The 26,022-nt window shown below is 39.9% G+C and overlaps 2 protein-coding genes across 2 annotated transcripts in view; both read right to left on the bottom strand.

Moving 5' to 3' along the window:
• The window catches only part of LOC101731998 (sialic acid-binding Ig-like lectin 16), a 63,156-nt gene extending 61,796 nt beyond the window's left edge, over positions 1 to 1,360 (bottom strand). Inside the window, exon 1 of the mRNA XM_031906436.1 lies at positions 995 to 1,360. Coding sequence (XP_031762296.1) covers positions 995 to 1,211 — 217 coding nt within the window. The 5' untranslated portion in view covers positions 1,212 to 1,360. The remainder of the gene's footprint in view (positions 1 to 994) is intronic.
• A 13,643-nt stretch (positions 1,361 to 15,003) lies between these two features.
• On the bottom strand, positions 15,004 to 21,848 carry LOC116412391 (sialic acid-binding Ig-like lectin 12). The gene is made up of 4 exons (XM_031906562.1): positions 21,632 to 21,848; positions 20,162 to 20,455; positions 16,368 to 16,473; positions 15,004 to 15,168 (listed from the first exon to the last, which is right to left on the bottom strand). The coding sequence occupies exons 1-4, from the start codon at positions 21,846 to 21,848 to the stop codon at positions 15,024 to 15,026; spliced, it is 762 nt and encodes a 253-aa protein (XP_031762422.1). The 3' UTR covers positions 15,004 to 15,023.
• Positions 21,849 to 26,022: the final 4,174 nt, after the last annotated feature.

The following is a 26,022-nucleotide window of genomic DNA, read 5'->3' as shown; positions in this document are numbered from 1 at the left end:
ATCGGCTGGTTGGGCATTGCTGATAGAGAATGAGCAGTTTCCTTCATGTAGAATCCATTTAATGTCCCATGGAGGGATTAGACACCCACGGTTAATATCAGATACTGTGGGCAACTAATTTCCCTGAAATGACTTTCCACCAGCAATAAATTGAATCACCAGTGGAAAGACATACATATTTATTAATTTTCCAAAGTTCTGAAAAGTTTCCTGCAGGATAATTATTTATGTGTAATTTTTTTGTTTTGTATGGTTTTTGACAGATCAGTCTTCCTACTCTTCTAATCTTCTTTGTGTTAATCTAAGGCTGATGCCACACGTGGCGTTTTTCCGCTGCGTTTTTTCTCGGCCTAAAAACGCCGCACTAGCCACACATGGCGTTTTTCAGCCTAGTACTTGTGACGTAGCAAATCCCATTGCCATGGTGCTAATAGTGCAAAATAGCAAAAAACGCAGCGTATTTCCGCTAGGTCTGGCAGCTGCCTTTGTGTATACATAGCTTGCTTTGCAAATACTGGCGTATTTCTGCCTACGCTTGAAAAATCCGTGCTAAGGCGTTTTCTAGCGTATTTCCGCATTGTGTGGTTTGCTTCGCGTCTTTTCAAGCTATTTCTATGGATGATGATATCAGGTGTTTTTCAGCCACCGAGAGAATTAGAAAATACGCAGCGGAAAAACGCCACGTGTGGCATCAGCCTAAGGTTTTAAACACACTTTGCCCAACAATGGGTTTCATTTACAAGGCTGTTTTCACCCACCTGTGCTGCAGCGCCAGACCCCAGGTGCCAATGCTTTTTAAATAAGCACTAAGGCCTGTGCTTTTCCCTCTTACTGTACTACAACTCACATCCATAGTAAGTGACCCCTCATATTTCTTTGGGTTTTGTTAAGACAAATCTCTGCATCTGACATCAGTATAATGACATATTGTACAGATCAGTCCCATCTTACTGTACCCCCCACCTGCAATATACACTGGGTTTCTCTTACTCACCTGTCACACTCACACTGAGCCTGTACCGACTATAGGAATATTTAAGGGATCCGGCTTCAATTCGGAATTCATATTCTCCTTGATCGGCTGGTTGGGCATTGCTGATAGAGAATGAGCAGTCTCCCTCATGTACTTTCCCAGTCAGGGTGAATCGGCCTTTTGTTCGTTTAGAAACTATACAGTTATTTGTTGAGGCTGCAATGAAGCTACAAGCCATTTTTTTATGCCAAATCCCTGTGACACGTGTAGATAAAGTTTCAGTGGCAGGAACAGTAAATGTACAGGGAATTTCCACACAGAGACCAGATGCCACCCACACTGACTGGGCAGATAGAGTATAACCTTTGGAAACATCATGCTGATTTGTGTGTGTGTTTGTGCCAACTATAAGCAAAGAAACAATGGTAAGAAATGGAAAAACAATGACAATGAAACATAGAAATACACACAAGAAATATATATTAGGTTAAAACGCAGGCTACTTAAATCAGTTTTTCCCATTTTTGGGGAGATATTTTTCTCTTCTTAATCTGTATCTCTGCAGCTTGCAGTGTAAAATTATCCAGTCATGACTCCAGCAACCAAAATATGTACTCTGAGTGTACAAACCACTGCCTAGTTCCTTAGCAGCCAGAGAGTTGCTATCTTCCAAGCCTGAGAGCAGAAGACCAAAATAGGAGATATCTTCAATATTTCTTGTACCTTATTCCTGTTAAAGGGCACCTATCAGTGGAAAATTGTGCAATAAATGCTCCTTAGGGGCACTGTGCTGCCAGCAACAGGAGGAGCTCCCAGTGCAGCCAAACATGTTGTGACACTAACATGATACTTACTGCCTGAGTTTGCTCATTATGTGCATGTGTGTGAGAGCCCCAGCTTCAGGGCCAACAGCTACATTAATATGCAAAATAATCCTCCAATGAGAATCCCAGCAAATCTGGCTTCCTGTTCTCTGTTCCTGCAATTGGAGTTGGGAGCAATAAGCACAGTTTCCCAGCACTGAACAAGTCTGTCCCTTTATCCCCATGTCTGATCCCTGTGCCATATAATGAAGCCAACATGGCACAAACATCTCTGCATGTAAGATAATGGCAAGATAGTTACCATAGTGCTGAGAATCAGCAATCTTATTGGTCCCTTCTCTTGCATTTCTAATTAAATGCATCTATCAGTTGATCAGGTGGGATTCTTATTGGAGTTTTATTTTGCATATTAATGTAGCTGTTGGCCCTGGAGAGCTGGGGGACTCTCACACACATGCACATAATGAGCAAACTGGGGCACTAAGTATAATTTGCATGTTAGTGTCACAACATGGCCGCCCACACTGGGAGCCCCTCCTGTTGCTGGGGGTGTAGGGACATTAGGAGCACAGGAGTATTTTTTGCACAAAATGGTATTGTTTCACCCAATCAGAGGGTAGTCTCTATTAACCTGCACTTCCAGCGGGGTAAACAATTTTCCATGGATAGTTGCCCTTTAAAGTTTGCAACTCAAGTTGCAGGAACAAAGAACACGAAGATCAGCTGAGATTCTAATTGAAAGGACTTTTATTTTCTTTCAGAAAAATCTCTCCATCTGACATCAGTATAATGACATATTGTACAGATCAGTCCCATCCCACTGTACCCCCCACCTGCAATATACACTGGGTTTCTCTTACTCACCTGTCAGAATCACATTCAGCTTGTTCCAACTATAGGAATATTTATGGTCTCCGTCTTCAATTTGGAATTCATATTCTCCTTTATCGGCTGGTTGGGCATTGCTGATAGAGAATGAGCAGTCTCCTTCCTGTACTTTCCCAGTCAGGGTGAATCGGCCTTTTGTTCCCTCAGAAACCATAGAGGCCTCTGTAGAGGCTGCAACAATGTCAGGAGTGTCTGTTCTCCTCCAAATCCCTGTGACAGGTGTAGATAAAGTGCTACCGGCAGGAACAGTAAATGTACAGGGAATTTCCACACAGAGACCAGGTGCCACCCTCACTGACCGCTGGGCACACAGAGTATAACCTGGTGTCTGACTGTCAGCTCCTGTGGAAACAACATGCAGATTTGTGACTGTATTTGTGTGTGTGTGTTTGAGCCAATTAAAAGCAAAGCAACAATGGAGAGAAAAAAAATCAGTTAAACGCAAAAAATACATTTTAGGTAAAACCATGAATTAGTTAATCAGCTAAGAGTAAGAGAATTTCTTCTTTCCCCATTCCCCTTTTCCTGTAATAAGCTAAGATAAATGTTAAGGAGAATTAATTTTAAGAATCACAATTAAAGGAGAACTAAAGTCATTACAAAATCATTACAAATGCTGTATTTTGTATAATGAAAATAGATATAAACATTATGAACTTACTGCACAAGCTCAGGGATTAAGAAACCTAATTAAAGTAATGATTTATGCTTTCAAAGTTGTCAAAAGTGGGCTGCCATGTTGTTACTTTGTTAGACTAAGCTTAGGGAACGTAGTAAATTATCAAAACAGCACATCAGGTAATATCTGCCATAGAAGCTGATTAATAATAAGAATCATAATATGCAGACTGCACTGGTTCCTGTGTTGCTATGTAATGTAATGTGGGTTTTAGTGTTTTTGCATTGTTTAATGAAACATTTCCCAGCTCTCTAAAGCCAGTGGCTGCATTAATATGCAAAATAATCCTCCAATGAGAATCCCAGCTGATGTGAGTAAATCCGGCTCCCTGTTCTCTGTTCCTGCAATTGGAGTTGGGAGCAATAAGCACAGTTTCCCAGCACTGAACAAGTCTGTCCCTTTATCCCCGGTTGCGGTTTTATAGGATAATTTAGCCCTCTAATAAGTATTAGGCAAGGTAAACTTTGAGACCACAGCCACTTGGTATCTGCCTTATCTTTGCTTTGTGGTAGTCACATACAGTTGGGATATCCCCACACCTCTTGAATCTTCCTTTTCTCTCTATAATACCTAATAAGGTGAATTATCAATCAATAAGTTGGCTGATAGTTTGTTAATTCATTGATTCAATTGTCATTTATTCATTTTTGACTTTTTAATAAGGAAACTACACATTTATTTATGGTGATATTTGCAGTTGTGCAGTTGTGCAGTTGTGGCGCTAGCACTTTTCTAATGAATGGGTTTGAAGGGATAGCACATGCATTTGATTGGATGATTTCTAAAGGTCTTTTTAAGTGAGATTATAAAAATTTGGCACATTTGTATCTAATTTATTCAGTCACCAATTGATGGTTTTGAAAAGAAGAAACTGTAAGAATACAAAATTATAGCACTCGCACTTTGTTGAATTGAATTGTTTTTGACAGTATTGAAAAAGCTAGCACCTTTAAATAACTGCACTTTTCTTATTTATTTAGCACAAATCACTTTATTGAATCAATTAATGAACTCCTGATTTTGAGTGGAATCAAACAGTTGTTTGATTGTTAGAAGTGTTTTCTAATTAAGGGGTTATCTTTTTCTTCTTTATCGTATTAATCAGCTCATCTTCATTTTTGCGGGTTTTTAAAGTGCAACCATCAGTGGAAAATTGTTTACCCCACAAGTGCAGATTAATAGAGCCCACACTCTGATTGGGGGAAACAATACCATTTTCTGTAATATAATTCTCCTATTGGCCCCTATGCCCCCAGTAACAGGAGGAGCTCCCAGTGTGGGCGGCCATGTTGTGACACTAACATGCAAATGACACTTAGTGCCCCAGTTTGCTCATTATGTGCATGTGTGTGTGAGACCCAGCTCCCCAGGGCCAACTGCTACATTAATATACAAAATACTCCTCCAATGAAAATCCCAGCTGATCAACTGATGTTGCCATTTAATTACATATTGAAAACAATTCACCAATGAGAATTCTACTAAACAAATTAATTACAGATGCAAATGAACTGACCAATGAGAATGCTGATTCCCAGCACTGTGGCAGCTACTTTGCTGTTATCTTGCTGTTTTCTTACAAAACATACAAAGATTATTGTGCCATTGTGGATTCATTATATTACACTGAAATAATGTTTGGGAACTGTGTTTATACTTCCAACTCCAATTGCAGGAACAGAGAACAGGGAGCCGGATTTACTCACATCAGCTGGGATTCTCATTGGGGGATTTCTTGCACTTTAATGCAGCCGCTAATACTGGGGATTTGGGGGAAATATTTGGAAAAGTTTTATTGTACAATATTGCTTTAAGAATACAACCCTGATGTTGCTGGACTACAGCTCCCAGCATGCCTCAACCTTTATTATATGTTACATTGTTCTGGGATTTGTAGTCCAGCAACAGTTTGGTTGAGCAGTGCTGGGCAGCAGGGTTTAGTGCCCATTTAAAGGTTCTTCTTCTTACTCTGTATCTCTGCAGGTTGCAGTTAGAGATGTAGCGAACTGTTCGCCGGCGAACTAATTCGCGCGAACATCGGGTGTTCGCGTTCGCGAAAATTCGCGGACTTTTGCCGATGTTCGCCACTTTGGGTTCGCCGCGTTTTTTTTTGGCGCCACGTTTTTTCGCCTTGGTTTTCCCGCCGCGTTTTCCCGCCGCGTTTTATCGCCTATGCATATACATAGGAATAGCTTGTGTTTTTTTTTTTTGGCGTTATTTTTTTGCGTTATTTTTTGGCGTTTTTTTTTTGGCGCTTTTTTTTGGCGTTTTTTTTTACAAGTATTTTTCGGAGAAGTTTTTGCCCTTGATCCCCCTCCTGCATGCCACTGTCCAGGTCGTGGCACCCTTTAAACAACTTTAAAATCATTTTTCTGGCCAGAAATGGCTTTTCTAGGTTTTAAAGTTCGCCTTCCCATTGAAGTCTATGGGGTTCGCAAAGTTCGCGAATATTCGCGAGTTTTGGCGAAAGTCCGCGAACGGGTTCGCGAACATTTTTGCGCGGGTTCGCTACATCCCTAGTTGCAGTGCAAAACTATATCCAGCCGTGACTCCAGCAACCAATTTATGTATCTGACCATACAAACCCCTGCCTAGTTGCTAGGAAAAACCAATCCCCTTCACACTCATTCAGAAAGCATTTGTGCATCCGGTGCAATTCTGCAAGTCATGGCCGATTAACATTGAGCGAGTAGTGAATGCAAAACAGCACTGTCCTTATGAGTTGCCATTGGCCTACGTGCCGATGTGCCCCCTCACCCCACCCCAAGCAGGCAAATGGTTAATTAAACTGGACCTACAGTGACAGTTTACTACACAGTAACACACAGCGGCTCATACTCACCCTTCCCAGGCAGGGGCAAGAGAAAGAACAGAACCACAAATCCATGTTGGCAAATCTGAGGCTGTATGTGCCGCATCCTGATGTTTATTGGTGTTCCCAAGGCAGTGAGCGGCCAATCAGATTGTATCTGTTAGATCACACTGGGTTGAGCTGAATCCGTCATTAAATCCTGCTCTGTCTGTGTATGAATAGGTCACATTTAAGAATGCATTCTATTCATATGTGTTCAGTATTATTATTTTACATGTATACAACAAATATGCTTGGTAATGCTAGACAATAAATTGCCATTAGTAATGTCTGCAATATATTCATATATTCTTCTCTTTAGTGGTCTTACTAACATGGTAACATAACTGGTTCCATAGAAACAACTAAATACATGTATTACATATGTGGTATTGAAGTTATATAATGTTTTTGTGTGTATTAGCCTCAAATGTGATTGTATTATTATTTACATTTTTACATTGTTCACATTTTCCACATTTATGTGTCCCAGGGTATTTATAACAACTGTATCCCTCCTTTTTATTATAAAAATGGGTATGTAACAATTTGTATTTCAAACCTCTTTGGTTCATTTATTCTGTATGCAGTATGGGGAAAGGTATCAATGCAGTTGCTGATTTGACTGTCACACAACAAAATGTCCCAGTGTTTCTTAATGATGCTTCTTATAGTGTATATACATTTTAAACTGAAATTATTTACATTTAAGACATCCACAAACTCACAATGTAGTGATGGGGGCCCTACCATATTAAAAAATGTAATTGATATATCTATATATATCTATGACAATGTAACACACGGCCCATGAATTTATGAATTTATCCATTATACCATCCTTGAACAGCCACCCTTTTCAAGATATAAGTTTATACAGTTAGGGACACATTTTTCACCTCTCGCCATTCCCTAAATCTAAAGATAGTGTATGTCATTAAAGATAAACATGAACTATTAGATAATATAAAAACAATATGGCCAACATAAAACCATATAGTGACTCTTCGCTATTACAACATCACAGTTCCGTTATGGACCCTCTGAAAATATAATGAAAAACAAAGACTAACACAAATTTGTTATAGATAAACAATATTAGCTTCTTTCTTTATTTGCCTTCCCTACAGACTGGAGCACAGAAACACTGGGAATATTCAGCCTTGCAGTATTTGCCAAAAAAAATACTTTCTCAGTCCCAGTCTGTACAATAGGGTGGAACAAATGAACGTTGTACTGAGTGTAAAACCCATTTGGCTAAACCAGAGAGAGACAATTTGCACGTTACCCTGTTCCATGGAAGGATTCTTCTCTTTCTCTCATTGTTTCTCCTCTCTCTCCTGACATGATGCTCTTCTCTCCTCTTGCATTACATTCTATTTATGTATCTCATTTATGTCTCCTCTGCTCTTCTCTCCTTATTCTCCTGCTTCTCTGCCCCCAAATGAGATTCTCAGACTTGTGCTCCCCGCTATGTACGGGCGGCTTAATGTAAAAGCGGAAGTTGGGCAGTTACTACTCGGTGCATCTGTACCACACGTTCATTCTGCAAACTGCCCAGTAACCAAATGTGAGAAGCCACAGATGTCACTGTAATTAGTATAGGGAAGTGCCAAATCTCTCAAGAACAAATATAAATGCAAAGTTGGTTGGTGGTTGAGAAAAATATAAGTTAAATCCAGGGCTTCTGCTTGTGAGAATACCCTTCAGATGAGCAGTTTTTGGACCCAAAACACAATTTCATGATCATTCATGCAATATCAAAATGAATAAAGCCAACATCATATTCTGTATTGGTGTTTTATAGGAATTGTGCTTTACATTATACAAAAATTGCTATAATTCTGATTACTAGATGTTCATGACCCTGTTTTACAAGAAAACCACAATAGTTCTCCTTTGGTTCAGCTCAACAAATGAGTTTATTCTCTTTCAAATGAAATAAAGACATTCATGTTAGTGGCAGGGGGAGCAGGAGGTTCTGTGTGGGTAATGGCGCCCTGTTGGTATATGGTGTGAGTGCAGCTCAGTGCTTTGGGGCTGTGGGGTATCGGCCTAGAGAAGGTTCTAGACTCTCGTATGTGCGGCTGCATCATGTTGGTATGATTTTAATTTAATAACAATTAGTGATGAGCTTACAATATGTGTAGTTATTGTGTTGCACTATTCAGAAGCTACAGGGGCTATTTTATTGGTATATTCACTTTTACTTTTTAACTTCCTTCTTTCTCATTGATTTATAGAAAATAAAATGTTACTTGATTGGTTGATTATTGATTGATTATTTTACTTGACTGGGTAACTTAGCTGGTTGGCAGTTAAGAGGCTGAAGCAGAATTTTCTGTTCACACCTTTCTTTCTCAGAAAGAAACATTTTCAACACTTCAAGGAAGAAAAAAACAGCAAGTTAATAATATTTATTAATGTGTCAGATTCACTTCCCCAAAACTTATATTAAACATGCAAAAGAAAATTCCATATACAGACAGTCTGCCCTGGTCATTTTTCTTTTCAAAAGACAAAATAGATCTTTGACCAAATAAACCAGATTTTACTGTTTTGGCTGTTTATAGATAAGGTTCTAAGCCTTAAACCTTTGTATCACTGGGTATATTTGTTTACAGGGTAACCCTTTTGAAATAAAAAATAACAAAAGTGGTATAAAGGTGATACCTTATTGGCTAACTAAGATAACCATAACAAGCTTTCAGAACATTTTAGTTCCTTTTTCAAGCTAAACATTCAGCTCATAGATCAAATAACCAGAAAAAAAGGAATATCTGTGTGGAAGGTGTTAACAAAGTCATATAAATGGGGGCGGGGGGCAGCAAGGGACAAACAGATAAGGTACAGGATAATGTGGATCAAAGTGACTTAATATAAATTTGGGTAAGTTACTGAAGTGTGAAGTAAAAGGAATTCCATGTGATTAACTGGCCCAGTGTCTCTACAGATGTTGGTTTTTCTGGCTGGGTGCAGGCAGTTTTTAATCTAAATAATTTGCCATAAATCCAAGGCCCAGGAACCCTTAGTGAGCACCTACCAGTACAAATGGTTAATTTACTTGTAAGGGTAGAGCTCTCCATTTATATATATTGTATCTGCTAAAGAGTCTTTCTTTAATATGGTCCATTTGGATTTATCATACACCCATCAGCAAGTTGTATGCTCCAAGTTGTTGTGACATTGGGGAGTATGTGTGTCTAATGGTGACCCATGGGTTTACGCCTGCTATCTACCACCCAACCGAGGTGCGGCTAATGGTATTGAAACATACTTCCAGCCTTGTATCAGGAGGTAAAATAAATTCTCCGCAAGATGCTTGATGGGGATGTAATTAAGGAAAGTCAGAGCCCCCTTGCCCTAGTCTGAAAGAAAGATGGGTACTTTTGGTTGCTATAAAAAATTATGGGGCCTCTCAGCTCCTCCCCAGCGACCCGCTGCTTCCTCCGTCCCGTCCTTCTGTTCCCCGGCTCCCCAGTGCATTCTTTTATATGGTTGCGCCCCGTGCCTACTGACGCTATGCGCACGCACGGGGCGCAACCAATCAGGGCCCTTCATTCTTTTAAGGGGGCCAGAGATGGCGGGCTGGATTGAAAGGGCTGACGGGCCTGATGTGGCCCGCGGGCCGTAGTTTGCCCACCCCTGGGCTAGATGCTTGTATCTGATGGGATGAATACCCTCCTTTAAACAAGCCGCTTACTTCTCATCTCTTGATTTGGCAAGTGGTTATTGGCAGGTGGTGGTGTGCCTAAAAGCTAGGCCCAAAACATCTTTAATTACCCTTATGGGCCTCTTCAATTAAACTGAATGCTATTTGGGCTGGCAAAAACCAGTAGCATTTTCCAAAGGCTTATGGAGCGAGGTGACATGAGCTATGGTGTAGTATTGAGATACCAGGATGACATGAAAAGAATTTGAAAGAAAATACAACCCCTTTATTTTAGAATTACGCTATTCAAAAACATCTAACTACCTTAATTGCAATTATAATCAGGGATATATGATTCATTAACCAATCTAGGAAAGTGGCCAGTGCTTATTAATTATAATGTGCACGAATGTGAAAGATGCACAATTTCTAAGACAATCTTTATCCAAATTAGGAGAATAACTTAAAAAAACAAGTCTATAAAGTGCTAGGGCTACAGTACTATATTTTTCTAATTTTTAGTTCCTCTTATTAAACCAATCAAGAGTGTATAAAGCAATTCATTAATTATAAATTACCAGTGCTTAAAGAGGTACTAAACCCTGCTGCACATCGCTGCCCAACCAAACGTTACTCAGCTGTTAATAGAGCCCACACTCTGGTTGGGGGACATAATACCATTTTGTGGAAATAATGCTCCTTAGGGGCACTATGCCCCCAGCAACAGGAGGGAGCTCCCAGTGTGGGCGGCCATGTTGTGACACTAACATGCAAATGATACATAGTGCCCCAGTTTGCTCACAGGACAGCACTGCACCTGGAACTAAAAGCTCTGGGCTTACAGGCAGGGACCATCAGCCCTCAGATCCCCAGCCCTCCACAACTGGCAACAGCAGTGTGGGCAATTTTCAAGTTTTCCAAGTCAGAACCAGTCGGTAGCAGTGTCTCAGCTCTGCTGGCAGAAAGTACGTAGGGGGCAGACAGGGTCACATATGGAAACATCAGCAATAAGTTCCCATATTAAACATCACCATAGGATGACATGGGAGCAGCACCAAAGTGGCAGGGCACTAGGGGGCAGTGGTGCTTCCTGTCTACCTTCTCCCATTCCCCAGGGAACAGGTGCTAGTTCCCCAAACCCTGTAGCAAGGGAAGAGGATTGTGAGGCTCACACTTGGAGACGCCACTGTGCAGCTCTGCCTCTTCTGCAGCACCCTCTGTCTCCTCTTCCTCACTGCCATCTCCTGTGCGGCCCCTGTCCCACAAGGTTTGACTGTACACGTGCTAACACATAAAAAGGGCCATCTGCTTGAAACGTGACGTGTTAATAAAATAATAACTTGCAGCATAGTAATGAGTTATGTCCAGTTATTGACTACTGGACTGGGACTGTTGCCTGTAAGCAATGTAAGTACCAATTCTCAGCCAGCACTGTTATTTCAAAAGTACTGTAGTCTCGCCTCCTAGGAAGGCCAAAAACTGAGTAGCTTAGGGATATCTTAGGGATTCACCAGTATATTGGCATTATCAAAAGTGGTCCATACAGATCAATGGTTTCAAACATTACCTCATAGTTACAGGAACTGACCAGTAGGTAGCGCTGTTGTTACAAATTTCATTATAATGACAGTTGAGAAGTTGAGAAGGAAAGGTAAAAACTAAGTAAGCTTTATCATATATATTTTTGTGTACACATGTTCTTCTGTGTCAGACTTCCTCTCTCAGAAAAATCATTTATTCCTGCAGCCAGAGTCTGCACAGCTCTCTCCTCTCTCCCTTCTCCTTCTCCCCCATCCAATTAGAATTTATAAGAATTCACTCCCCCCTCCCATCACAATGTGTAATATGAGCTACCAGCAGCAGGAAGCTACGGAGACCAGGCTAAACTGGCAGCTGCTATCTTAAACAAATGGAAGTAATGGTAAAGCTTTCTGCAGAATAAATATAGCATTCTAGGTGGCACTAATGTGGCAAATCTATTGGCAGTAAAATGCCAAAATGACTTTTAAATAGCTCTGAAAATAAACAATTAATGTAAATCGCAAAAGTGCTTAAATAGCACCCTGAGTAATTTTACATTATTTTTTTAAGGCTTACTTTTATTTTTTATTTTACTTTAAATGAAAACTAACCTCCTGAACATTGCAGGCTTCTCTAAAATACTGCCCCCACTGTATCTTTATACACTCTGTATATTCTGTGTTCATAAACTGCAAAGAACATCAACAAAAATGTCCTGATATCATAACGAAATGAAGAAATATCCAAATAGTCCATTCACAGGGACTTATCTTTTCCTTAATGTGTTACAATACAATACAGTGTCATAGTAGGATGAAATGTTTACTGGTATGTAATGGGTGGTTTTGACAGTTATGACAAAGACAAGTGCAGATCCTGGTGTCACTGAGTACAAAATGACACTGCTGAGCCCCCTCCCTATACGCTTATTCCTGGTGCTAGTTCCGTTTGGCTTCTGTATATAAAGCCTCTTGCGGTTCTGGAGAACTTTTTGGTTTTAACGTTGGGAAATGAAGGCTCACATATTGCACGTCTTCATCAGGGCTTTCCCCTTCATTTTGAGAGCTGGGACTCATGTTGGGTTCCTGCTGGAATGTAACAAATATATATTACCAATTAAATAAAAAGAGATGGCGGGAATAATGCCCAGGAAAGTGGATTTGTTGTACTACAAAATTACTTTTGGCAAACACTGTAAGTTCAACAAAACCTAAATGATATGAGTTGGAAAGATTGGCAATTCAGACAGAACTTGGAAGTCCTTTTGAATAACTTTTGTGATGTTATGATTTTTTTCTTTATATTTTCACCAGGAGAGAATTTGAGCATATTTGGAAGTGCTTGACGTCAGCTGAACATCATGTGATAGCAGTGACCTTGGTGTTTATGGCTTCTGTTTCAGTGGGCTTCCTTTAATTGTCAATACCAAACCCATACATTAAATCTGCAAATCTTTGTAAATATCAGTATTAAAATATTGGAAGATTTAAGCCACACTCAGTGATCTTCCCTGAACACCTGATTTGCTCCCTAAACTCTATCCACTTACCAACAGGGCGACTAGGTTGTTATGCATAGCTTGGACTCACTAGATAAGCCAGTGATCCCCAACCAGTGGCTCAGGGGCAACATGTTGCTCCCCAACCCCTTGGGTGTTGCTCTCAGTGCCCCCAAACCAGGGAGTTATTTTTGAATTCCTGACTTGGGGGCAAGTTTTGGTTGAATAAAAACAAGATTTCCTACCAAATAAAGCCCCCTGTAAGCTGATAGGGTGCATAGAGGTCCCTAATAGCCAATCACAGCCCTTATTTGGCACCTCCATGAACTTTTATGGCGCTTGTGTTGCTCCCCCAGTCTTTTTACATTTGACTGTGGCTCACGAGTAAGGTTGGGGACCCCTGAGATAAGGAACGGATGCAGACTTTTTTAATAGAAAATGAATGTATCTACAACAATGTTAGGACTTTTATTCTTTGGAAAACTCAGGTTTTATTACTCTTGCCTATACTTAATAATGTTTAAAGGGTTATGACACTGCCGTTTGTGCATTAGGTTCACACTATGTATTTATTTGTAATATATGTATTTTAAACATCTCTACTGCAATGGACAGCCTCCTACACACTTGGATCCCTATATATAGAAATCATTATTGATGCTGAAAAAAACAATATATCCAAATACTTAAATTTAATGAAATCCTAATAATTTACAACATTTTGTTATGGAAAATATAACATTTGCCAAACGGCAGAAAATTACCCTAACTGTGTGTTTGCAGGTATAGGACCCATTATCCAGAATGCTCGGGACCTGGGGTTTTCCGGATAAAGGGCCTTTCCTTAATTCAGATCTCCTACCTTAAGTTTGCTAAAAAAAAAATATTTAAACAGTAATTAAGCCTACTAGGATTGAGAATTATATCTTAGTTGGGATCAAGTACAGGTACTGTTTTATTGTTACAGAGAAAAGGGAATGATTTAACCATTAAATAAACCCAATAGGGCTGTTCTGCCCCCAATAAGGGGTAATTATATCTTAGTTGGGATCAAGTACAGGTATTGTTTTATTATTACAGAGAAAAGGGAATCATTTAACCATGAAATAAACCCAATAGGGCTGTTCTGCCCCAATAAGGGGTAATTATATCTTAGTTGGGATCAAGTACAGGTACTGTTTTATTATTACAGAGAAAAGGGAATCATTTAACCATGAAATAAACCCAATAGGGCTGTTCTGCCCCAATAAGGGGTAATTATATCTTAGTTGGGATCAAGTACAGGTACTGTTTTATTATTACAGAGAAAAGGGAATCATTTAACCATTAAATAAACCCAATAGGGCTGTTCTGCCCCCAATAAGGGGTAATTATATCTTAGTTGGGATCAAGTACAGGTACTGTTTTATTATTACAGAGAAAAGGGAATCATTTAACCATTAAATAAACCCAATAGGGCTGTTCTGCCCCCAATAAGGGGTAATTATATCTTAGTTGGGATCAAGTACAGGTACTGTTTTATTATTACAGAGAAAAGGGAATCATTTAACCATTAAATAAACCCAATAGGGCTGTTCTGCCCCCAATAAGGGGTAATTATATCTTAGTTGGGATCAAGTACAGGTACTGTTTTATTATTACAGAGAAAAGGGAATCATTTAACCATTAAATAAACCCAATAGGGCTGTTCTGCCCCAATAAGGGGTAATTATATCTTAGTTGGGATCAAGTACAGGTACTGTTTTATTATTACAGAGAAAAGGGAATCATTTAACCATGAAATAAACCCAATAGGGCTGTTCTGCCCCAATAAGGGGTAATTATATCTTAGTTGGGATCAAGTACAGGTACTGTTTTATTATTACAGAGAAAAGGGAAATCATTTTTAAAAATGTGAATTATTTGATTAAAATGGAGTCTATGGGAGATTGCCTTTCCGTAATTCAGAACTTTCTGGCTAATGGGTTTCCGGATAAGGGGTCTGATACCTGTACCGCAGTCTCATGAAAAATAATACATGGCCAATATCAGTAGACTGAAGTGCCATTACTACAGATTATCCACAGTAGAATTTTTAGTGCTTTTCCCCTGACCTTCAAACAAATTCATGAGAATAATTCAGCAATTCATGTTGAGTTTATGGTAAATAATAACAGGCAAAAAGGCAGTAAGAACAATAACAGATTCTTACATCAGATCTTCTTTCTATGTGGGAGTAAACCACTTCATGACAATTTGGTGATGAACTTTTACTTTCTTCGGTCTGCTCTGGTGGCCTCCTCCTGGGAAACATAGTCATTATGATTATTCAGTGCTAAAATCTGTATATTAGATTTAAAACCATTAAAATAAAAATAAATCTAATTTCATTTTGTTTACATATTCAAGTTTTTATTCAGTACCTCTTTATACGGACTGTAAGAAAATTTATAATATTGTCCCTAAACCCAATTCCCACCTTGATTTCTTTAAGGGTGAAGACACGGAGCTACTTAGTAGCAGCTACTTGTCACGGCTACTAAACACCAGAAAATCCCCTGCCATAGACAATACTGAGAGCTGCCTCTGCTACACACGTAGAGACAGTTATCAGTAAATGATCAGCATTGTCTATTTTAGTAGCCACCACAAGTAGCTGCTACTAGTAGCTCTGTGTGTCTTCACCCTAAAGCTGCAATGCATTGGAAAGATGAAATTGTTGGGCGAGATTACTAGACGAGCAGCTCTTTCCTTGATATGCCCAACTTGTAGTGGATGATATTAGACTCATTAGATTGTTTGACCCTAGAGCCAAATTATTTGATCATAACAACAGGAATACCTGAAGACACACAGAGCTACTAGTAGCAGAAGCTACTTGTCATTGCTACTAAAATAGACAATGCTGATCATTTACTGATAATTGTCTCTACGTGTGTTTTAGCAGAAGCAATTCTCAGCATTGTCTACGGAAGGGTATTGTCTGGTGCATAGTAGCCTCCAAAAAGTAGCTGCTACTAGTAGCCCAGTGTGTCTTCACACTAAGGGGCACATTTACTTATCCACGAACGCTCTGAGCATTCGTTCGATCGGTCTAATCGTATTTTCCACAACTTTTTCGGTACTTTCATGACTTTTTCGATGCTTGCGCGACTTTTGCGTATTTTTAGCGTGAAAAAATCTGGTCTGTTTTGCCGTTGTTTACAATCGTTCAGTATGAAAATTTCGTGACTTTCTGATCTCCAATACGATATTATCGTGACTAATACGATTTTTTTGGTAAGCATTTTCGTGACATTTGCGATCTTCAGAAATTTTCGTTTCCAAACTGAATTTTTCTCATTCGGGATTCAAACTTGTGTTTTGATAAATCTGCCCCTAAATGTCAGCATATTTTGAAAAATAACTCAAATGTTATTGAACCATGAAAGTGATTCTAGTAACTTCAGGTTACCAAAGGAAAATCACATTTATTTATCAGGAAGCAGGAAGGCAGACTTACTTTTTCTTGTATTTCATCATCAAAACGATGACTATGGCAGCGAGGAGTAAGACAAATATCCCACAAAACATTAATTCTGTGATTTTTATTGTGTCATTTGCGAGAGCTAAAAATAAATATAGAAATATATTATGTGTTATTAAGAGGAGTTGATTCAGACATTACATGTGACTTGAAATTTCAAGAGACTTCATTTAAAGCCGGTAGGCAAACAGCTCCTGGCATATAGCGCTTAGTAGCCGATAACAAATGTAAGGAAAAGTCAACCCTTTGCAAATGTAAATGTCACTCACACATAAATCACTGTATAACAAAAGTCCTTTGCAAACTAAACATAGAGGTGGGGCAGACAATATATGATAGACAGCTCAGATTTTTAATTACAATTAGGGGCTTTTTTATTAATTTTTGAGTTTGTGAATTTGAGTTTGTTTTTCCAAAATGAACACATTTTCATATCGAATGGTCGCTTATTTATTAATAAGGAAAAGTCGTATAAAAAACCCCAAATTAATTGTTGATGAGAACAGGGAAAAAGCAGAAATTCTGAACTGAAACAAAATGATTTTTCATCTGTCTGTACAACTGAGGAGCCAGCTAATGAAGGCCTCCCTTTTAATATGCCCAGTTCTACTGATATAATTACTGACGCGTGGGTCACTCAGGGGGGTATTACAAAGAGACTTGAACATGTAAAGAACAACAAAGGTCCAGGGCCGGATGGGATTCATCCCGGGGTATAAAAAGAGCTGAGCGCTGTGATTGCCAAACCTCTTCACTTAATTTTTCAGGGTTCATTGAGGTCTGGCATGGTGCTGAGAGACTGACAAAATGCTTATGTGGTGCCGTTATTTAAAAAGGGTTCCTGAAAACTGTAGGCCTGTTAGTCTGACATCAGTAGTAGGAAAGCTTTTGGAAGGGGTAATAAGGGATAGGGTACTTGAATACATTACAAATCACAATACTATGAGTTTGTGCCAGCATGGTTTTATGTGTAACAGGTCTTACCAGGCAAATTTAGCCTGAGCAGGAACATAGATGATGGGACGGCAGTGGATGTCAGTGGATATCATCCACTTGGAATTTGCAAAAGCGTTTAATACAGTACCACACACAAAGTTAATAAGAGGAATATTGGCCTAGAGCATAATATTTGTAATTGGATAGAGAACTGGCTGAAGGATACATTACACAGAGTGGGGGTAAATTGAACAGTTTCTACTTGGAACTGTGTTGTTAGGGGAGTACCGCAGGGGTCAGTCCTTGGTCCTTTGCTTTTTAACTTAGACTGAATGTGACAAATAATAATTCCCTGGAACTAAAAAAAGTTTAAAAAAAATACATAAAACATTTTGTTTTGAAACCCATGTAAGGGGTTATGGCGTCCACCTCAAAGTCCTGAGTTTATATTCTCCCTGGTAAGTTTCTTAACCTTTTGTATAATGACTTAAGTGGAACTGCCCTTACATGGTAAGTCACTCACAAATGATAACAACTGTGACCGATGCTGCTGAATTTCTAGGCATTTTGTATAAGATGATTGCTCTGATACTAATTTGAGGTGCTGTTTTGTAAAGTGTGTTGAATAGTGTAGTGTTATAATGTGTATGTGTGGTATTTAGGCACGGATGGGAGGAGATTTCAGACAGTAATGAAGACGTGGTTGTGGGATGGGAGGGAGCAAAATATTAAAAGACAAACAATGGTGATCAGAAAGAGAAAAGGGAGATTTTGAAGAATTAAACTTATTGCAGGGACAAGTAAATACTAGATTCAGTCAGTGTACTTTAAAGTGTGTTTGGGACTGAGCTCACCGAGTGAGCCCATAGGAGTTAGTTAGGGATAGCAAATGAGATTCTTCTGAGCTGTTATAATAGTCATTAGGGATACTGAAGTCTCCTACAATTAGAGAGGGCAAATCTAAGGACAGACAGTATGAGAGCCAAGCTGTAAAATTACTGTTTCTACTGGTTTACTGTTTACTGGTCTTGGAGGCCACAAGGAAAGTGAAGGGAGAATATAGACAATGTGTAGATTGTGAGCTTGTGTAGACCTCAAAGCTATTAAAGGACAAAGTACAATGTGAGGGCAGTAAGATCCTGACTATCACCTATCACCAGGTCTAGAAGTGTGGGTGAAAAGAGGCCACTATATTAAATATTTATTAACAAATTGCCTTCATATAATATTAAGGTAATCATCTGATTTTGGATAATTAGGCCAGAATAGAACACAGCAGCAGATACATGTGTAATTATGAAAGTTTGCATATTTGTACAGTTTTGTACATTTGGTTAAATAATGAAATGTTTAGCACAAACACAAACTTGAGATGTTTGTAGGGTATCAGAGAACTCTTTCCCCTGTGCCTCTGTCTGTGACATCATCCCGCCCGGCTACAGACTGGGAAGAATCCCGATTGGCTGGATGCCCCAGTGCACTGTTGGGAGAGAAAGGTGTGCCTAGGTTAGGAGCCAAAAATCAGGGGCCCAGCAGTTTATAAAGGGAGCTCCTGTTGAGTTGAGACAGAGACCATCCAAGCAGTAGTGAGAGGGTAAATGCTGAGAGGAGCTCTGCTAGGCATCAGGAGTGCCAGTCTGTAAAGAGAGATCTGCTACACTGTGGATAGATGCCTTACACCCTGCGGATCCCCAGTGAGTGAAAAGGTATTGAGTCTCCTGTGTGTGTCCCCTGGGTGAGGACAAGTGTTTTTCGGGGGTGCTACATGGGAGCAACTGCCTGTTACAAAGGAAGAGGTACTTTGGGGCAGGTAGCGCTACCTGGGGAAACTGAAAGAGCTCTGGGGAAGGGACTTTGCCAGGACTGAACTGGGAAAGGGTATTTCCTCCAGGAGGGGAGTGTAGGACTGAATCCTCAGAAAGACTGAGCCAGTAGTGGCTAAACCCACAGGTTTCCAAAGCAGGGTTATTACTGTTTACATGTGCTAATTATTTTACCTTTACACCGAGTTACACAAGTTGATATTTGCTGCAAACTGTGTGTGATTATTTCCTAGTGGAAATCCCCTTGAGGTGTGCTCCTCAGTGTCCACTAGGTGGAGGCACTGCACTAAAATCCCAGTTCCCAGTATCTTTTACTATTGCAAAGGGGACCAAATCTCCTGTTAATAAAGAATACAGCCCAAAATAAGTGAGTGTGCCAAGAAAGGGTTACATGTTCATCTCTGTTGTCCTGGTTCTTAGGAGGTTGAGTTTGGGGCAGATTGCAGGTGCTAGGACCAGAACTGCACTATGAAAGTGCTACCCCTTGACACACTGAAAACATACGTCTGTGCTGGTCTAATATATTTTTGAATGTTTTGATGTATCTGCTGTAAGTAGCTGTACCATTTGCAGATATAAAGGCTCATTTACACAGTGCAGTGCATATTGCTGCTGAAAAGTGGGCCGAGTTGCAGTCAAATTTGTCAGAGTAGGGATTGTACCACATCCATGTTAAAATGTTTTTGTCATTCAGTTCTGCTGTGTCTATTGATGCAACCCACTGTTAATAGTCGCCCTTGCATCATTTACAGTGCATGTGTCAATGGTCACATTAGTGTCCTATCCACAGCTCCCAACATGCCTTAACCTTGACAACATGTTAAAGTATAGCAGTATTATTTTTTTTTTACACAGATCTAGTTCAATCCATTTTTTGTAAAATTCTCTCTTTGGTAATGCAAAAACAAAAAGTAACATTCCTGTGTCTCTGAAAAAATTCAGGGGAAATGAAACCAATGTGGGTGAGTAGATATTTGATGTGAGTGAGGAAGAGGAAGAGAGGAAACTTACACTGAACACCCAGGGTGATGCTGCTGTTAGTGGAGACCCCACTGTAAGTCACTGTACATGTTAGGGGGCTATTGTGCTCTCTCTGGGATGGAGTAACAGTGATATCTGATATGGAGGTGACTTTACCAGCCTGATCCTCCCGCTCATAGTTAGACATGTTCTCTATGTTTATCCTTCCTCCCCATGTGATGATTCCCTTGCACCCTTGAGGTGCTGGATGAGCCGTACAAGTCAGTGTTATTGGCTTCCCAGCGATCAGCTCCCCTATAGGGGATATAGTAGGTTCTGGTAGATCTGTAACAGAATTGGGAGATACAGATGGAGCATATGTTAAAGCCTGATAATTCCACATGGAGTCTGGGGCCCAACAATGAAGGTCAGTGATTTCGTTCTCGACTGGTCTTTGTTTTTGGTGGAGAGAACAAAGAGCAATCTATACAGTATCACCTCAATGACTGTCATAATACAATGAGGCAAGGGCCTATTAAGATGTATGGCTTCATCATTTATCCCTAAGTAGTAACCATGGAAAAGTAAATGGTAAATTGGTAAGAATGGACGCCAGAAAGGTTCTTGCTATTGAACTATGCACACGTTTATTGTCAATAAAATATAGAGGCAGGGTTATCAGATACTCACAATGCATGCAGATATAGAGGGTAGATGACAATATCCCTTTAGGACAAACAAAGGAGAGTACACACCAGTTTATCCCACCTCCTTTTAGAGTCTGGGCAGGGTAAATGCACCTGTCAGCTTGATACCCCTTTGGAGATAGGACTGGATAGATACCTTATTCCTCAGGTTGAATAGCCCTAGCTTGAGAGTCCTCCGGATGAGTAGGGATCTGGGTTTATTCTATGCTATTACAAAATCTGCTATGCTTACTTAAACCTTGTTCATGGGGCCCTGTCCCTGACTTTCTCCAGAGGGATGATATCCTGTGGGGTACAATTGCTTCTGGGGCCTAAGGTCTGCTCCCAGGCTCAATGGAGCTTTGCTTGGAAGGCAGACTGCAGCCAAAGAGAAAGTCACACCCTCCTGTTAGACACTATATCAGTCTGTTAATAACCAGGCTAAACCAATAAGGGATAGTTTCTTAACTGTAACCTAAGTACAGAGGGCTTTACCAAATTACAGTATAGATGTGAAGAGGTAGGGTTTACAGCCATAGGGGAGCTTAACCCTATGGGTCCCTACACATGTAAGAAAAAATTGTCACGCATAAAACAATTTGTCACCTAAAAAGTGACTTTAAACCATTTGGAGTCAGGAAAAAGGTCACAAATGTCAGAAGAAATTGTTGTGAATAAAAAGAAATTGTCACCACTGACTGATCCCTAATATTTCTTTGGGTTTTGTTGTATATTAGGACATTATATGGGCATCAGTATAATGACATATTGTACAGATCAGTCCCATCTCACTGTACCCCCCACCTGCAATATACACTGGGTTTCTCTTACTCACCTGTCACACTCACAAAGAGATGGTTCCAAATATAGGAATATTTATGGTTTCCGTCTTCAATTCGGAATTCATAGACCCCTCGATCGGCTGGTTGGGCATTGCTGATAGAGAATGAGCAGTCTCCTTCCTGTACTTTCCCAGTCAGGGTGAATCGGCCTTTTGTTTGAGTATGAATTATACAGTCGTTTGTGGAGGCTGCAACAATGTCACAAGTCATTTTGTTACGCCAAATCCCTGTGATATTTGTAGATAAATTTCTACCGGCAGGAACAGTAAATGTACAGGGAATTTCCACACAGAGACCAGATGCCACCGACACTGACCGCTGGGCATTTAGAGTATAATCTGGTGTTTGACCGTCAGCTCCATTTGTGACTGTTTTTGTGTGTGTGTGTGTGTTTCAGTCAATCAAAAGCAAAGGAACAACAGAAAGAAATGGGAAAAAAACAAGGTAAATGAAAAACAGAAATACACACAAGAAATATATTTTAGGTCGAAATGTGGATTCATTAAATCAGTTGGTCTTCATTTTTATGGGTTTTAAATGATTTCCAGCTGTGACTCCAGCAATCAAAATATGTATTCTGAGTATACAAACCACTGCCTAGTTGCTAGAGTAGGCAGCCTTAACAACCAGAGAGTTGGTAACTTCTGAGCCTAAGAGCAGCAGATCAGAATAGAAGATATGGCAAGTTGTCTTAGAATATTGCTGTCTCCATCACAGTAAGGCCAGTGGCACACACAGCATATGCCCATATACACAGCTGAGCATTTCTGCATCAATATCTGCCCTTTGTGGGTCAGTACCATCTCTGTCAGTGTAATCCCAATGGGAGCAGACCCTGCTTTTCTCCACTGGTGTCTATGCAAGAGTAATGATCTGTGTGTGTTGCACTGGCCTAAATGTTAGCTTTAAGGCAAAGAATCCCTTTAAATAAAGTTACACTGTGCAAGCAAAAGCCACTATGTGGGGTCAGCAAGTGGTTAACTGTACGCTTGCAGCACTGATATTTCAATTTGATATTATGATACGATATTCGCTGATATTTCAAGATGGGATGCTATGGATATCCAGTTTTAAAGGCATAATATACAACCATTATGTTAAAGGGGATGTTCATTTATAAGGGTTGATTCACTAAAGTGCGATAAGCATTATCACATGCTTTTTTGTGTTAAAATTGACACGAAAAAAATGCACGATTCGAAAAAAGTATTATCGCATGCGTTAAGTCGCATATCACATGCGTTAAACAGCGCGCAACTGAATACATTAATTTTACCGCATTGCGTTAATTAGCGCAGAAATAACGCATTATTCACAATCACTTAGATGCGCTAAATATCGCATTTGTCTGTGCGAAAATTAACCCCTACTTGGGGCAGGTGGTAATTATAGAAAAGTAAAGTTCATGAGCTTTTGGCAACACAATATGGACTTTGCAGTGGGATTTATTCAAGTATGTGTTTCCCCTAGAGTGACGCAGCCGCCAGTTTGCAGGGAAATGGGCATTTTCATAAAAGTAGTTTTACGAATGTAATGCTGTGTATGGCTAATACAGTGTGCGGTTTTTCGCAGGCAGCGAGAGTTTGTGCGCGTTGTGGCAAATACCACACAAAAATAGTCTTTGTGACTTAAATAACGCAAACAGCATTGCATCTAAATTAACGCAAGTATGCTTTTAGTGAATTGTGTGTTGTTGCCAAAAATAAGACGCAATAAAATTTTTAACGTGTGCTATAAATAGTGCTCGTTTTATTGACCTTTAGTGAATCAACCCTATGGTATGAAATAGCTGAATCAATTACCAGTTGGTCTTCATTTTTTATTTTGTATAGTTTTTGACTATTCCGCCTTCCTATTCCTTTTATCTATTGTGTGTTAAACTGTGGGTCCAAACATACTTTGCCCAAACACATTTTTTTACTCTTGTGCTGCTCTCTGTACAGTTTCCAATCCAGTGCTAAATGCAGGCACAGCTGGGCCCCAGATGCCAATGCTTTTTGAATGAACATTAAGGGGTGAGCTTTTTCCCCTGCACTAGAGCTCATATTCAGGGTCAGTGTAAGTGACCCCTCATATTTCTTTGGAACTTGTTGAGAGTCTTGTTGAAAATCTCTCCATCGGACATCAGTATAATGACATAATGTACAGATCAGTCCCATCTCACTGTACCCCCCACCTGCAATATACACTGGGTTTCTCTTACTCACCTGTCACGCTTACACTGAGCTTGTACGAAGTATAGAAATGTTTATGGTCTCCATCTTCAATTTGGAATTCATAGAACCCTTGATCGGCTGGTTGGGCATTGCTGATAGAGAATGAGCAGTCTCCCTCATGTACTTTCCCAGTCAGGGTGAATCGGCCTTTTGTTCCCTTATAAACCATAGAGGCCTCTGTAGAGGCTGCAACAATGTCAGGAGTCTCTTTTCTCTTCCAAATCCCTGTGACACGTGTAGATAAAGTGCTACCGGCAGGAACAGTAAATATACAGGGAATGTGCACAGAGAGACCAGGTGACACCCACACTGACGGCTGGGCATATAGAGTATAACCTGGTGTTTGACCATTGGCTCCTGTGGAAAAGACATACAAATTTGTGACGGAAATCATTTGGGCTTTATTTTTAGGGGTTTTAATGATTTTCCTTCATACTTTGTATCTCTACAGATTGCAGTGTAAGGTTATATCCAGTCATGCCTCCAGCAATCAAAATATGTTCTCAGAGTGTACAAACCACTGCCTAGTTGCTAGGGAAGGAAGCCGTAGTAACCAGAGAGCTGGTAAGTTCATGAGCATGAGAGCAGCAGAAGATATTTATAAAAACTACAAAACAAATTAAAAACCGAAGCCTTATTGCATGTTGTCTTAGGACATATACACAGCTGAGCATTTCTGCGTCATAATCTACCCTTTGTGGGTCAGTACCATCTATGTCAGTATAATCACAAGACAGGAGCAGTTTGCCTTTTCTCCACTGATACAGCTATGCCAGCATTATAAACTCTGTGTGTCCCACTGGCCTAAAAAAAGGCAAAAAATCAATTTAAAGGAAAATGACAGCATGCAAGCAAAAGAATCTCTGGGCTCAGCAACTGGTTTAAATGAATGTCTGTAGCACTGAGTTTCCTGTATTCCCATGTAAAGAACTAACTGATCAGTAGCAATGAGCAAAATTTCCTGGCAGGCCTGGATTTCAGGCAATATTCTGCATTTCACCATTGGTGAATATTTCCATCTTTTCCAATTTTAAAGGAGAACTAAAGTCTAAAAAAAGACTATAGAAATGTTTAGCTCTGTGTTTTGAGCCCTTGTACCAGCCCAAAGTCACCAAAGCTCTATAGAAATAAAGAATTATGCCTCTGAAGATGCCCACAGTAGCTCTCCATCTTTTACCTTGCCCAACTACTGCACATGCTCAGTCTGCTCTTGGCTGATGAACTGAGCTTAGGGATCGACTCACAATATTCTTCATTCCTATGCCGGCTTGCTCTAGTCACAGGCTGTTCATAACTAAACATGCATACAAGCCAACCAATCACAGTCCTGTCTGACTGCTCCCTAAAAAACTCAAGTCCCACTCTGGTACTTACCGTATATACTCGAGTATAAGCCGATCCGAATATAAGCCGAGGTACCTAATTTTACCTAAGAAAACTGGAAAAACTTATTGACTCGAGTATAAGCCTAGGGTGGGAAATGCAGCAGCTACTACTTTAAGTTTTAATAATCAAAATAAATACCTATAAAATTACATTAATTGAGGCATCAGTGGGGTATATGTTTTTCAATATTTATTTCAAAGAAAAACAGTAAACTAGCTCTGTAAGCGGAGAAGAGGGTCAACAAAAACAATATGAGTACTACCCCATGCTCATTATTATTATTATTATTATTAACATTTATTTATAAAGCGCCAACATATCCCGCAGCGCTGTACAATAAGTGGGTTACATACATTGGACATACAGAGTAACATATAAAGCAATCAGTAACCGATACAAGAGGTGAAGAGGGCCCTGCCCAAAAGAGCTTACAATCTATAAGGAGAAAGGGTTGAGACACAAGGTGTGGGAATGGGCATGACCAGAGTTGTGAGAGGTGGGGCACAGGGTATTGCTAAACTAGATTAGGGTAAGCTTCTCTAAATAAATGTGTTTTTAGAGATCTCTTGAAGGCAGAGAGATTGGGAGAAAGTCTGACAGTTTGTGGGAGTGAATTCCAGAGAAGGGGGCAGCCCTTGCAAAGTCTTGAATGCGAGCGTGTGAGGGGGGAATGAGAGAGGAGTTGGGGAGCAGGTCAGTAGGGGGGTAACAAGCGGGTTGGATGGTACCTAGAGATGAGTTCAGAGATGTAGGGTGGGGCAGAGTTATGAACTGCTTTGTAT

Source organism: Xenopus tropicalis, chromosome 7 (genome assembly GCF_000004195.4).
Source record: "Xenopus tropicalis strain Nigerian chromosome 7, UCB_Xtro_10.0, whole genome shotgun sequence".
Lineage (NCBI taxonomy): Eukaryota > Metazoa > Chordata > Amphibia > Anura > Pipidae > Xenopus > Xenopus tropicalis.
This window is presented reverse-complemented; position numbering and strand designations above follow the sequence as displayed.

Coding starts and splice junctions, on each gene's coding strand:
- LOC116412391 (XM_031906562.1), bottom strand. CDS start 21,848: ATGACTTGTGACATTGTTGCAGCCTCCACAAACGACTGTATAATTCAT. Junction 20,456..21,631: donor TCTCTTTGTGAGTGTGACAG/GTGAGTAAGAGA, acceptor ATTCTGTTACAG/ATCTACCAGAACCTACTATA. Junction 15,169..16,367: donor ATGATGAAATACAAGAAAAA/GTAAGTCTGCCT, acceptor TATGTTTCCCAG/GAGGAGGCCACCAGAGCAGA.